The 15540-nt window shown below is 32.8% G+C and overlaps 1 protein-coding gene across 1 annotated transcript in view; it reads left to right on the top strand.

The window, feature by feature from the left end:
* LOC108908470 overlaps nucleotides 1–15540 on the top strand; it is a 462859-nt gene that overhangs the window by 398102 nt on the left and 49217 nt on the right. The window contains exons 12-13 of the mRNA XM_018712513.2: nucleotides 7455–7573; nucleotides 12222–12386. Coding sequence (XP_018568029.1) covers nucleotides 7455–7573; nucleotides 12222–12386 — 284 coding nt within the window. The remainder of the gene's footprint in view (nucleotides 1–7454; nucleotides 7574–12221; nucleotides 12387–15540) is intronic.

Raw genomic sequence — 15540 nt, forward strand, 5'->3', positions numbered from 1 at the left:
TTCACAAAGTAATCTAAAATTTCTTTATTCCTCATTTTTTTTCTGTTTAGTTGTCTCGCTTGTGTTAAGAACAATATGACTTACTGTCGACGCAAAACTAATCTAGATTTTGATTACAAAATTGGTGAATCTTTTTTAAATAGAGTTACGCAATTTACTGACCTTGGTGTTACTTTCGATACCAGATTATCGTTTGACGAGCACATTAGTTTAGTAATCAAATCTGCTTATAAGAATTTAGGCTTTATTTTGCGTAATTTTAAGGACTTTCAGAACGTAAAGGTTCTAAATATATTGTATGCAGCATTTGTGCGTTGCAAAACTTGAAAATGCATCGGTTGTTAGAGAGATTAGAGGAGATTTTTAAGGACTATTCATTTTATTAGTTATGTATTTTATCCTCACATTGGTACATGTCGATGTTGGAGATTCTTTAATACATTTCCTAGCTAAGCCAACAATTATAAAAGATTTTAAATGGGTTTTAATATCAGGTTATTACATTTTGGTACAAAACACCACTTTATTGCTAGTAGATCGTTTGTTACTTTGATAAACTCTACCGCGTAGACTATAATAAATATCGAATACAATAGTAGATGCATTAATTAGAGGAGCATTCGTTTTGTAATAATTGACGTCTCGTGTTCCATACACAAACATAGATTGGAAATTTTAGACTGATCCAAAGTGACTAAATTGCGAAAGTGACTTAAATTATTGTCTTATAAATTTGCAAAACAGACAATAGTAAGTGGACTATGAAAACAGCTATAATACTGAATGAATAGGCACTTGTGAAAAGCTACCTTGGAGGGAGGGAGCGGTGCAGATTTATAAACTCGAAATACATTTTAATAAACACACCACAGTCGTTCAGCAAGTTCATACAATTTTTTTTCGAAACGTAAATATTTTATTATAACTTTTTTGATGATATCGTTTCCACTTTTAAAGGCGCATATATCCCAAAGTTTTTTGGATAAGTTGTGAATCAGTACTACTACAGAGCCTCCATAAATGTTTAGAAGCCACGTGACCACCCACAGTGGCGTAGCAAGGGCTTTCCGGGCCCGTGCGCAAAGTATATAAAAGGCCCCTCTCTTTCAGAAATCCCAAAAATAAAATAAATTAAAAATAAACGTCCATGTGTGAACTGTACTTTATATCGATAAAAATAAAAAACAATAAAAATAAATAAAAACTATACAAATAAAAGTAAAACTCCATTCTATCACAAATAAAAATAAAATTCCATCCTATCACAGTGAAAATCAAAATAATTGTACTTTTAAAGACGAAAGCAAAAGTAAGACACGCAAAGTAACCAAATGTTATGTTTGCGTTAGTTTAATATTTAGAACGAGAAAATGCAGATTTGACCATGATTTGACATAACTTGACATACAGTTGTGGCAATTGCACGTTTCCATGGTACCTAACCAAAAGATGATACGGTGTGAGAAATTATTGTAAGTCGGAATATTAACTTAAACAAAACTGTGTTCTAATCACAGATCAATTATTAAAATTGTACTTTCCGGGCCTTAATAATAGAAAATGTATTAACTAGTTTTTTAATATTAATTTTTGAGGCTTTTTGTCTCTCTATTGCCAAATCTCTTCGTCTACCGATGTCTAAGTTCGCGTTCGGTTGTCTTCGCCGATCCGTCGTTCATAGGCGTGCGTTTTTTAGCAACATTGCGCAACCGTAGCTACGCCACTGACCGCCCAGCTTAGGCAACCAACATTACAGTGGTACTGGTAACGAAAAATCACTAAATCTTGGAGTCGCCAATATTAATGATTCGTTTACAATGAACAGTAACTAACCGCCCGAGATAATGCGATCGCTGATTGGTTGAATAGAATCTCGTAAAAAACTACACCAACCACAGCCGGTGATTCTGAATGTAGTGTTTTAATGTAATCTTGATTTTATTGTTTTAATAATTTTCAATTTTACCGATATTTAATTGCCAACATGAAGGAAATAAAATTACTGTTCCAAACAAAATTATATTGGTCACGTGGCTTGTAATTATTTATCAAGGCTCTGTATAATCCTACAATTACCATTAAAAATGTCGATATTTTTACATGGTATACTAGTTACATATTTATAGGTATTAATCTATACATTGTTTAAAATTTTACACCTTCGCAAATAACAGAAGCCGCGTACATATTAATTAATAATGTACTTAACTAAAAAGAAATAGAAATTGAACGAAAATCTAAAACGTGCTATGAATTTTAAATAAAGTAACTATAATATTTAAAGAATAACTCTCACGTTTTAGAGTTGTTTCAAAATCTTATGAGCTTTGACCTTCATATGCGCAGAAACATAATTCCGACCGTCACCTAAATTATTCTACGTCCTAAAAACATTATATCTATTATTCACAGTCTATCTCGAGCTCTCGTAGCCTAAACAAGCCTTTGATCCGATTACAAATATCATAAAATGCCCTATTCTTTATTATTTTAATTTAAGCAATAAAAATATATATAACGAACGTTCGCCAGTTGACTTTATTGATGCCCGAGCGCCTTAGTACATTTCTTGTTGTAATAAGGCACGTGGTCTAATTCTGAGTCAATGTTTTCACAACGTGCTTATTAGAAGAATTATGCGGATACGCCACGCCTTTCGCGCATTTCGCGACTCATGACATTTTGAAACTACTCTACAACTATGTAACAAAAAGTTGAGAATATCAGAAGTGTGTTAAGAAAACTTTATTTTCGGTTAAGAATTTCATTTCCGTGTCAATCCTCCTTCCATCTAGCCATAAAGGAGCGCAAACTGAATCTAATACAGCTTATTTTGCCGGCAGCTAGGATTTCTCCAGAAACTAGATAAAGAATTGTAGCGTTTTATTTTAACCCTAGTGCAATTTGGACGGGATATTGTTCAGTGAATCCTATACTGTGTTACTAAATGGAATTGGTCGTAAAAGAAAACATGGACAAACGAAATGTAGTTGAATTTGAGGTTGGAGTTAACTATGGGTATGACAAAGAGTCTCATCTTTCCATGTCACTTTTTATTTTACTACTAAAACTTGGCAAGGGCAGTTTTCGGTAGATAGTGCATGAAGTCTGTTGATTTAATAAGATTATAGCAGCTCATAAATTATAAATTTGTAGATAGCTGAATTTGAATTAGATTAAATAACTATATTGTAATAATATATAGAATAAACATAAATAAGGCAAATCGTGACACTTATTTTTAGAGGATGTTTAACTATTTATTATTTGCTGTGGCCACAGATATAGTGTAAATGAATCAGATGTTACTCCGTTTTTCCAGCGGCTCTCAATATGTCTATACCCTTTATTGAGTAAGGCCAGTATTTATTTATTTTTACTTACTTATTTATTATTTATTTATTTTTACTTACTTATTAGTCCAACCAAGTTACACTTGGAGAAAAAAAATTGTTACTTGGACTTTTGTAAGTGGAAGTGGTAAAGGGGCTTATAATAAACGTAAAAAAAATAAATGCGTGAGTAGGGGTGGCGGAGAGTTGATTTGGATGGTTGACAAGTTGTGAAAATATGTATCATTGAGATTTCTGGCGAAAGTTGACGTCAAACAGAAAAGTATACAATACAACAGTTGTAGATCATGGAAAAATCTACAACTTTTGTAGAGGTCACTTTTTAAGATAACTTCAAAATTTCCGAGAAAAATGCGAAAAACTGTGATTTTTATTTTTCGTTTTTTATCTCATTTCCGCAAAAATAATTTAATTTTGACAAAACTTGGTGAAAGTATACCTTTCTGTGTCTTAAATAACCACAAATTTTTTTAGATAAAAAAATCAAGAAGTTTCCGAGATATTCATTTTTTCCGGACTGAAACACTTTTCAAAGAAAAATCTACTTACAAAAATCATCGTACAGAGTTCTGCAGGTGATCATTTCTTTTGTTTTGACATATACTTTTTGGTGATGGTAATTAAAATTAAAAAAAATTATTGAACTGACTAAATAATTAATAGATGCATATATCATACTGAATAAGACTAGACTTCATGCTGCATCCGGAAGAAATGGAATGAAGCTTTAAATTTTTTGAAAAAATATTTCTTACAAACTTAATGCAAAACACCTTTACCAATTGAAAAGTTCTTATACATAGCCTTCAATTCTTAAGGATAAAACATTTACATAACTACACTATTTATTTAATAATCTATACCTACCATTCTTTCCACCTGCAGGAAGAAGATTAAATTAAGCAATAGGTAGATATGAACCTTAATGTGCTGTATTCTTTAAATCCTGTTGGTATACTCTAACTCAAATATACTTCAAAAATTCCCTTCTCATCATTATTATTTTTAATGCACTCTATTCCTCCTCCATTTGCACCTGTTTTAGCTGAACACCCTGTACCACTACTGTTACCAGTACGTATGCTTACTTATATGTACTAGATGTAGCTTTCTCCTTATATGGCTAAATATTTTACTGAAATGTGCGATTATGTGAAAATGTCGTTGAGTGAGAATAGTTCAAATATTAAAAGAGTCAGGTAAGTGACAAACCAAATGTAAGAAAGTGAATACTTCAGTACGCGCTGCAAAATGTGCTAGTTCCGTTGTACAGTGAGATGTAATGAAAGTATCCCATGTGAACTATTCTCGCTCATGGTGTGCTCATACTCAAAACTATTGTTATTGTAATGCATTTTTACTTTAATAAAATATTGCTTAACAATTGAAAATTGGAAAAGAACAGTGAAAACCTTAAAAAACATATACGTCTTAGTTGTTCAGCTTCTAAATACGCTGTAGGTATGGCAGGAGTGATGAATTGCAACGGTGCTCAGTATGTGTGGTACGAGTATAAGAATGTATGGAAAACGTATAGATACGAAAGTACAACCCAACAATGTTGTGTCTAACGCATATTAAAGACCTCATCTATACCGAACATACCAATATATTACGCCAAACATACTAACGCATACGCCATCCGCCATATGCAGCTTACAGTGTCTATAGGAAAAGAATAGGGAATGAAAAATGTATAGTTACAGTATTACATTGCTTCAAACGGAATATGTTGCAATGTTCAATATAGTAAATTATATAGAATATTATTCATCGCTTTTTAAGCAATATTTCTAAAATGATATGACAGTATGGGAGGATTCCTTACGAATACACCAGAGCAAACTTATATTCCTTAAATAAAACACCAAATTTGTTTAATTATGGATCAAAAAAAGTTAAGAATGTTGGATGGGTCCATCTCTAACTGTGAAATATGAATATTTTCCTTAAAAATACATATCCACTGTCTACCTATGCAAGTTATGTCGAAATATAGACGGTGTTCTATTTAAAAAGTATATTATTGTATAGATTTCTATAGATTTCTATATTTCAATACAAATAATAGCCCAGGGAAATTATCATTTGACCAAAACAAAATTCTCTCACAGCCGAATTTCTGCACAGACGTTCTTTGGGGTCGCAAACCCAAATCCACAAATATCCCAACATGACTAACCAAGAAATGGAAAGTCAAAGTGTTTTGAAAATATTCAATGTTCAATGCATCGGACATCCACATGGTCACTATAAAAGTTGTCGATAATTTCATTATCTATAAAATTGGTATCTCACATTTTTCCTCAAAATCTTGTCCTTTTCAAGGTCAAAATTCCAAAGGAAACGGTTTTTCGTGAAGAAATATACCTGGATTATCGATCTGATTGGACTGATTTTAATTTCCCGACTGGATAATATAATGCAGCCTGAATTCTTGCATTAGGCCTATTCCATATGACGTCCAACGCATTGGACACGTCCAAAATCTTGTTTTTACAACTTTGACCTTCAATATCTCAAAAAAGGCGAGGTTTTGGGAAAAATTGCAATTATTATGGATGACCGATGCATAAAACACGAGATATATTATGCAAAAAACTTTTACTTCAATATCTTGGATAGCCATGTTGTGATTTTTGCGGACTTTGGTTTGGGACACCTCAAAGAAAGTCTGTGCAAAAATTCAGCTTGTGATAACCTGTCAAACTTTTACATTTTTGAAAAATTAACATGTTGTTGCAAAATGAAACATTTTTAAATACAGTGTTCTTTAATTTCACTACCAAACTTCTACAGCTGCACTCAAGCGACCAAATTGAATATAACCTCTTCAAAATATATATATTTTTAAATATTTTCCAACCGATTGGAATATAGGTACCAAATTTAGTTCTTGGCTATTTACCCATATAACTTGCACATTTTTATAATGAGTCCTAAAAAATTGAGGTGCATAGAACCCACTTTATCATAGTTGCATTAATAAAGAAAATTTCAATTTCTTTTTGTGTCTTCAAAAATGTTAATTTTGATTGTATATAGTAGTAAATGATGGTAGTTACTACAATTATTATTATCCTTGCAAAATTTTAATAGTGGACACTATTTACATATAAAATTAAAAAAATATCTCATCATGTAACAATTATTATTACCGAAAAAAATACATCAAAAACAATTGCGATGTTAGTCCTCAGTGAAGATGACTATTTTAGATTTCTAACGAGTATATATAGTAAAATAAAAAAATAAAATATTGTATTTACTGTATTGTTTTACATATTACATGCAATGCATTTAATATTTAGAAAAAATCAATTGCATATAGAAAATAAAGTATTAAATCAATATTATCATAAATTCAGTAAAAACCGAAAAAAAAGGCAAAGTTTGAACGACCATATCTCAGTCTATTATTAATTTATCGAAAAAACTTTTATAACCCATCATTTTGTAGGAAATTTTATATACGTTTTTATGAACTAGGACCTATACCAATTTCTGCTCAGAAAAAAATTTATATGCATAAAAGTAAAAAAAAAAATAAAAATTTGAAATTTTTGCATTTTTTGTTTTTGATATATTTTGCAGTAAATAAATTTTTAAAATTTTTTACATAAGCTATTTCGATAGAAAATCTCATTATCTACAAAATTTTTCCTATGCAATACTCTCAAATTTTGCTTCATTTTCGAGATATACTCAAAAAAACTGTAAGGATTGCATTTTCACCCCTATCTCCAATTTCCACCCTCGAATTTAATAGCACTCCGCGGTTTTTTCACTCTAAATTATCATTTGATCGATTCATGGAATAAAAACCCATCAACGTTGTAGTTCCATACCATATGACATAATCAATAGCCTATTAGGAGATAAAAAAAAACTTTGTTAGTAGGTCACTTTAAGTTTGACAGTATGTTTTATTTTTTGCGTGATAATATGAAGTAAATGCAAGTTGAAAATTATTTTAAATTATTTATTTACGTGACGCCCTTTTCTTGCCCCCTATAAAAATACATCAGTTTGAAGTATGAGCACACAGGCAGCTATCAATGGTAAACAAACTTTTTTTAACTCACCTTATTTTTCGTCTAGGAAAAATGGATCGGCGGCGACAAGAGAATTGCTCAAGGGTGACCCCGACGCTCACAATTTCCAGGAATATACGTATAAGAAAATCACGCCGTGCGACGTTTGTTCCCAAGTGCTGAGAGGTAAGAAAATCGAATTAAAAAGTTTTTCTTTTATTTGATTTAAGACATTCGCTAGAGTCAAAAAAGTAAAGGAACCTGTAAATCAAATTACATTTCATACATAAGGAAGTATCTCTGTTTTATAATTCGAAAGATGTAAAAAAGTATTGTAAGTTAAATCAAATAATAAATAAATAAATAAAAGTTATAACCTGACACAAGGCTATACTTACTAGGCATTCAATGTCAGTTCTGCTGATCGTAAAAGTTTGTATAAATTATGTAAAAATATCTTACCTAAAAATAAAAATGTTGGGGTTATGGTCACATCTAACAAAAAATGATTATATGTATAGCTTACAGTGTCTATAGGAAAGGAATAGGGAATGAAAAATGTATAGTTACAGTATTACATTGCTTCAAACGGAATATGTTGCAATGTTCAATATAGTAATTGAAGTTATATTACATTCAACGACTACATAGCTGGACAACTGTAGTCTCTAGCGTCATTTGTAATGCGCGTGGAGAGCCACGTGACCTCAGCGACTCCGAATACTGAAATCGTATTTTGCAATCGTCGTTGCAACAGTATTTACCTGTTATCTGTTGTGTTTACAATATTTTTTTAGTAGTTAGTGTCAAAAATGGATAGTTAGTGTCAAAAATGGTTTGCGTGTATAGCAACTCGGAGTTGATGGATATCGTTTTAATTTATGGTGAAGCATTTGTGTTATCGTGAAGCTTACAACATTTGTGTTAGTTCCTAGAAACTGAGTAAGACGGACCCAAATGTGTTTACACGTTGGTGGATTTTGAACAATTGTTGTAAAATTGGGTATGTCAAATGATTTTATTATTTAAAAACACAAATTAATTGTATTAATTAATAAAGGCAAAAGCAGTTGAATTTACCTATATAAAATAGGTGCGATAAAATTCTATTTACATATTTCTTTCCTTGCGAAAGTTTTTGTCCGTTTTTATCACACAGTCATGCCGGTCGCATTGTGCGAGGTCAGGTTTTACAGTGAACCAGTTTCTAGTGCCGTGCAGAAGTGTATTTTTAAATCATTTTCGAACTGCCCTTTTTTTGGATAAGTTCTGAATCACCCTGTATGTATGTTATACAGCTTCAGAAGAGTTCTAAAACCGCCAATCTCCGAGCTGTGAAAAGCTGTGAAATTTAAATATGTCTGAACTAGTTGCCTTCATATAAAATTCGGATAAAACCAACCAATGGCGTCAGAATTAGGATATAACTGAAAAGCTATAACTGTCAAAAAACGTTATTTATGCATCTTGAACTTAGGAGCATTATTAACAGTGGAGTATACGTGAAAATCAGAATAACTTAATGTTTTGTACAAATTTCGCTTCTTCTAATCTTCTGTAACCTCAGGTGTTATTTCTTCATTTATCTATCTACCATTATGACCAGTATCATAACGATATTAATTTGCAAAATAGTTTACTATTAACGTCTCGAAAAGGAGTTTATAATTATCATTACGCTTTAATTAATACGTGGGAACTTAGAAATGTTGTACGTTCAGAGAATGAATACCAGGCACCTACCGTATGTCGCTCATGTACAAGGTAATCCAGTGGTTGGTTGTATTTATAGGATGACACTTGAGTTGGAAGGACAAGAAAACACCAAAACTTTCCAGGAAGAGTTTTAATAACAATAAAAACAAAACAAACAAAATATCGACACAACGGCCTCGAAAAATTAATTTATTGACACGCGACAGTGTACCGAGATTCAGGGAATGCGCGATATATAGCAAAATTTGGAATGACTTTATCCATTATTAAATTTAATTAATTAGCCCGAGACTCTAAAACTAAGTAGACTGCTCAATGTGGAACCCAAGGAAAAACTAGCTTTTATTCGACACCTCGCTTCGACACGCCCATTTCTTGGGTCCAGACGTTTCTGTTCTTATCTTACTGGCGGGAACCCTGAATATAGGGACGCTTTGGCATAACTATGCCATGTTAATAGTTATCTAATGGACTGAATTTACGTTTATATAAATAATTCTGTGACTAACTAGACTTACAAGTAACCCTAGCCTTCCTCTAGTGACTCCGTGTAGCAATACGAAACGGATTAGTCAATCTCATTTAATCTATTCTTATAGCTTGGAAAATCCGCCTAAAAACCAGCTACTTGATCTATTATTATCTTTCTAACAACTTCTAACAACTTATTCTTGGAATTTCTAGGTTCTTTGGAATGCATTTCGCGCGTTATTTGAAATATATATTTTCTCTTTATACCAGATGCTCAACACATGGCCCCGACGGTCTAAGTGAACTTGTTAAAAAATATTGTTAAATTTCATGAGGCTTTCTACGAAGGACGGCCTTGTGGCGACGCTAAACCTACTTGAAAACTCTTAACTTTTCGATAATTAGTGCTGACTGAAATATTTTACTTTTTGGCCCATCCGTTCCGAGAACTAAAAATAAATTACCACGCGTCCCAGCTTTTGTTACACTTCTCATTGTCTTTTAAAAATATGTATTTTTTCACAATTAAGTACCACATTGATAAATTGAATTAAAAAATTATTGATCTATGGATTCGTTACTGACGAGCTGCCAGAGATGTCATGGTTTCTTAGGTTGTCCTTGAACCTTGAACCGTACATGCAACAAAAAAAAGCTTAAGAGACACACACATTTTGATTAGAAATAGTTTATTCACACTTGTAGAGCAAGATTCTCATCATTGTTTTTAAAGGTTCTAAAGTCCTTATGAGATGTTTTAGGGAAATAAATTACTCTTCCTTATTTTTATTTCCTTAGATGGTTAACCCTGAAAGTTTGTTGCAACATCGCTTTTACGCCCTGTATAGGCTGTTAGGTTTGGAAATTTTGTATTATCCACAATTGCATTATTATTGTATGACACAAATTTCGCTCACTTTTTCTATAATTTTATACCGATCTTGAAAACGATATAATATCCATATTCCATATTGTTCCCTTTTGGAATATAAGCCGACTTGGATCCTGTGGAAATCTTTCACGAACCTTTTTTATCGGGATCGTTTGCAGATTCATTTCCTTTAGTGCCTTTATATCCTAGGATCGAACAGAGTTTTTCCGTGTTGGTACTTGATAGTTTAATTGCAATTTGCCTGTAGTCACAAGATTTCAACGTTTAGATCAAGAGTTTGGCCACGAGGTGATATGTAAATGTATTTCCAAGGTAACTCAAATATTTAAAATATTATATGGAAGAAAATAGATATTTAAATAAATATTTACTTAAAAATGGAAAATCTAAAGAAAAACTATACTCGCAATAACTAGTAAATAGCTGGTATCATTGGTCAGCAGAACCATCGGACATGTACCGGTTTAAAATTTATTAATTCTCATCAGAGTGATATATGTTAAATATTGTTTCGCCTGGTGAAGACACAGGTCTTGCTCTCATTCTCGTAGTATCTGCGAAATAGCAGGTCACCCTTTGTCAGTCCAAGGCCTAGGCAATGAAAATATTTATTGTGCATAGTTACAATGGCAATATACAACCTACACACAAAAGCACTAGACACAGATAACTGATGATTAGCCTACCCCTCAGAAAGTCAATTAATTTACACATATTAAAAGCAATATGATTATAAAGAGTTATTAAAACACTGTAAAAAACAATATCTTATAAATATACATAGACGACACTCATAATGCTTGTGCAACACACATACAAATACGTAGTATAGTCAGACACACACTCATACATACACGCATATTATATTAATACAAGTCAAAAACTAAAAACTAAAACTAAAAAACAGCAGCATTTGTGGAGTTATCGTTTTCCATGACCAACTCACGAATGCGTTTCTTAATCAGAGGTGCATTACGGAGTGTTAAGTCCTGAGGCACCAGTACATTATGTAAGGGAACCATTAAACCATTCGAAAGTGAACAAAATTGTTCAAAGATTGCCCAAAAATATACAGGGTGTTCCATTTTAAAAAATAAGTTAAGATGGTTTAAAGTTGATTAAGTTCGGCATTAAATTTCTACCACCCTGTACGAAAGTAAGTCATTTTGAAATTATGACAGGGAAGCTTAGCGTATTAGTTATGTCTCCTATAAATTTTACAGCTCTAACTTTATTATTGCAAAATACACATCTTTTTGAATTAGGCAGTGCTTTTTTAATTAAAAAAAAAAATAAATATATCAAAAACGGTTAACATTAAGAATAGGAAACCTTTATGAAAATTCACCTAAAAATTGACGTAGAATCCAAAATTGCAATAATATATAGGGTGTTCCATTTAAAATACAATGTCGTCAACTTCCAGAAGCGTTAGGTGGACGTCATTATTTTAGTTGAGAAGGGCATGCCCGAAAACAGTATTGCCAATATTTTCAAAATTAAAATCGAAGTGGTCTCTGAAATATGTCTAATGTCTCGTCGCCGTGGAACACCCTGTATGGATGTACCAGTTTGTTATATTTCACCCATAGAAGGTGTGAAAAATCATTTTTTTATTTCTTTCTTAAAAGATGCCTGGATAATCGCCTTGTTAATTCCTCTATTTCAACTTCAAGTAGGAACTGGAAAATCGAATAGTTATCTCTTTTATCCAGGCAAGAAAGGCATCAAATATTACATTACTATTATTTTTAGGACACACCCGTCAGGGACTGAAGTGTCGAATATGCAAGATGAACGTGCATTTGGATTGCCAAGACAAAGCCTCAAAATGCCAGACCAAAGCCAGGCTGCTGAGGCGACAGAAATCCACTTCTGAGATTGAAACTAGGGTGCCAGAAACAAACATCGAAGACGAAAGTAAGTATTTTATTTACAAAGTTTACATATTTTCTCTTCAACTTTCTTTATACTAGTATGTATTACTTGAAGCTTACGGCTTTGGTACGTTACTAAAAGTAGAAGTGATAGTATCACATTATTCAGCAATTTTTTTAAATACTGTAAATATATAATTTTTTCCTATCATGAAATAGCTTGTGCACGCAGAAAATGACAATTAACCATTAAAACACTTACCACAAACGAATATAACTAATTTATCTTTGGAAAAATTAAGATACTATAGGCACGGTGAAGGTAAATCACATACCTATGTTCATACAGGATGTTAATTAACTACGTCAACAAATTTTAGAAGGTGAGGCTTTGAGTGATTTTAAACTAAATAGATGATATAAACAAGGATCTGCAAATAGACAGTTTTCAAAATACAGTAGATATGTTGAAATCTGAAAAAAAATCACTTTTTCTAAAATATCTCTGAGAGCCTTTGATATAAAAGACGAAACATAATTTATTTTGGATTTTCACCTTAATCTAGATAAGTCATTAGTCTAACTTTCATTGATCTACATCAAACGTCTTCAACGATATTTTAGAACAAGTGTTTTTAAATTTCTTAAATTTCAACCTCTGTATAGCACATATTGATTTGTGGATTTTTTTTTGTTTATACAACTTTCTGCCTTAAAGTCACTCAACGAATCGTCCCTTATGTACGTATGTACGTATGTAACACTTTATATGTTGGTTCTCGAAACAGAACTGGGTTAATTATTTTAATTGCAGTAGCTTAGGCAAGGAGGTTTTTAATGTCGCAACCCTTAAACCCTCGCCCATTCCCGATAGGTTTCCCTTGCAAAAACAAATATCATCGCCTTGCACAGGATTAGAATCATTTAATGGAAATTACAAAAATTTGTAAAGTGATACAAATTGAGTTGAGTAAAATTATGCCACAACTTTTCCTGAAGTGACCTGAAAACTAATGCTTGAAATATAATTAAAATGCAAGAATTGTTATTTTATTTTACCCTTTAACTCATTGACTTATAACGATGATTTAATGAAATTTAGTTTATAGGTATAGGACCCTACTGACTATGTATAACGGTGAAGTCTAATTTCTATATATTGTTTTCGAGATGCGAAAGTGAACTTTTTGCTTACAGACCCCATATAGATCTTTCATATAGTTAATATCTCCAGTTAAATAATGAAGAAAAACGCAACATTATCGATATTTTTTTCTTACTTTAGTAGAGTTACATTTAAATATAATTTAAAGAATGTTCTATCCCATCTCAAAAAACAGAAATCTAGAGAAAGTCTCCATTGTAATTAGTAGGGTCTTTAGTCTAGAAACCAAATTTCATTAAACTACTTTTATAAACAAATTATGTCACAGGAAAAAATAAAAATTTTCCGGTATTTCATAATGTTCTGTACCAGGGACTAATTGCAGATTTACTTTAAAGAAAAGTGTCAGCAAAATACTGTGCAATTTTTGTAATGTAAGTCATCCTGTTATCTTAAATAGTTTTCGATATCTTTATAACCATTTAATAGTTCTGACTCAAATTATCTGACTTTTTGCCGTTAAATTACACTTCTCCAAAAACGATTACAAGTTTCTAGTACCAACTAAAAATCACAATAGCGGTGGAAGGACCAAATAGTCGTTGGAAAATAATTGAAATACTTGTCATTACTGAATACGAACGTCAGTCGTATAACTTTTGGTAGTTGGTATGTTGGTATGTTGCTAATTTACGAGTCACAAAAAAAATCAAGAAGAGCTGCAGAGTTATTTCGAGAAAAGTATCCAGAGCGCCTCATTCCTGATCATAGAACTTTTACAAGATTGGAAGCGATCTTGCGACGAAATGAAGATGCATTTTCTGTTTGGAAAAATCAAATAATTGACCGAAGTGTAGGAAATAATGTTAATACAGCTAGACTGTTACAGTATTTCGAACAAAATGCACGAAATTCTATACGGTAGGCTAGCCGGGAATTGAGTTTGGATAAATCAGCCGTACAACGAATTTTAAAGATCAATGGCTATCATGATTACAAATTTCTCAATTTAGAGTATTTGCCTGAACGTCACATTAAAAACAGACTTAATTTTATAGCTCAAATTGTAGTAAATGTAGATAGAACTGTTGATCAGAACCTTTTTCGGCACGTTCTTTGGACGGACGAAAGTCGGTTTGTAAGTCGGTTTACCAAACAGGCGCAACGAACACTACTGGTCCATTGAAAATTCCCACATTGTAACTCCAGTCCAAAACCAAGACTATTTTGTAGTAAATGTATAGTGCGGCATCATTGGTAGGCATTTCATCGGGCCTTAGTTTTATGAACATATATTGAACAGCGTGAATTACCTAAATTTCCTACAAGAAGAACTTCATGAACTTCTGGAGAATGTGCCTTTGCAGCTAAGGAGAAACCTATGGTTTCAGCACGACGGGGCTCCACCCCACAAGGCCAGCATTGTGCAGCAATATTTAGATAACACTTTCCCATTGGGCTTAATTGACCTATTTAGTGGCCCGGAGTCACCAGATCTAACACCCCTCGAATTTTTTTATGCGTGGTTTTTAAAAATTAGGTTTACAAAATACCTTCATCACAAACGCTTGTAATGAGTTAAACGGCGAAATGTTAATAAATAGACCTGGCAATAAAGAACGATTTACCCCAAAATATCTAAATTTTCGCGGCCCGGTCCGATTTTAATGCGGTTTTTTGCATTTTGTTCAGAAAGACCGTCGGACAAAAGTCCCGCCTTTTTTATTATCCGGAAGTGGCGGAAATGCATCGCGGGTGCATAAAGTGCATCTAGAAGTGCATCGCATACGAGAAACTTGCCAAAGTGCACGAAATACCGCAAAAATTGGTACTCGGGGGTTTTGGGGGGCGCAGAATTCGAATATGCATATATCCAGTCCACCCGACCCCCCGGGGGGCGACTTCCGGCCGCCTGGGGGGCGCGGGGGGCACGTGGATTGCAAGGTTCTCCGAATGACTGGAAAAATGGATCTCGGGAGTTTTCGCGGGTGCTGATTCCGAATTCGAAAGTGAAAAATTTTCCCTTGTGCTCGTGGAGGGGGCGGTGGGCGGGGGGGTATGAAATCTAAAATTCTCGAAATGACTAGGAAAA

Source organism: Anoplophora glabripennis, unplaced genomic scaffold, assembly GCF_000390285.2.
Source record: "Anoplophora glabripennis isolate ALB-LARVAE unplaced genomic scaffold, Agla_2.0 scaffold240, whole genome shotgun sequence".
Classification (NCBI taxonomy): domain Eukaryota; kingdom Metazoa; phylum Arthropoda; class Insecta; order Coleoptera; family Cerambycidae; genus Anoplophora; species Anoplophora glabripennis.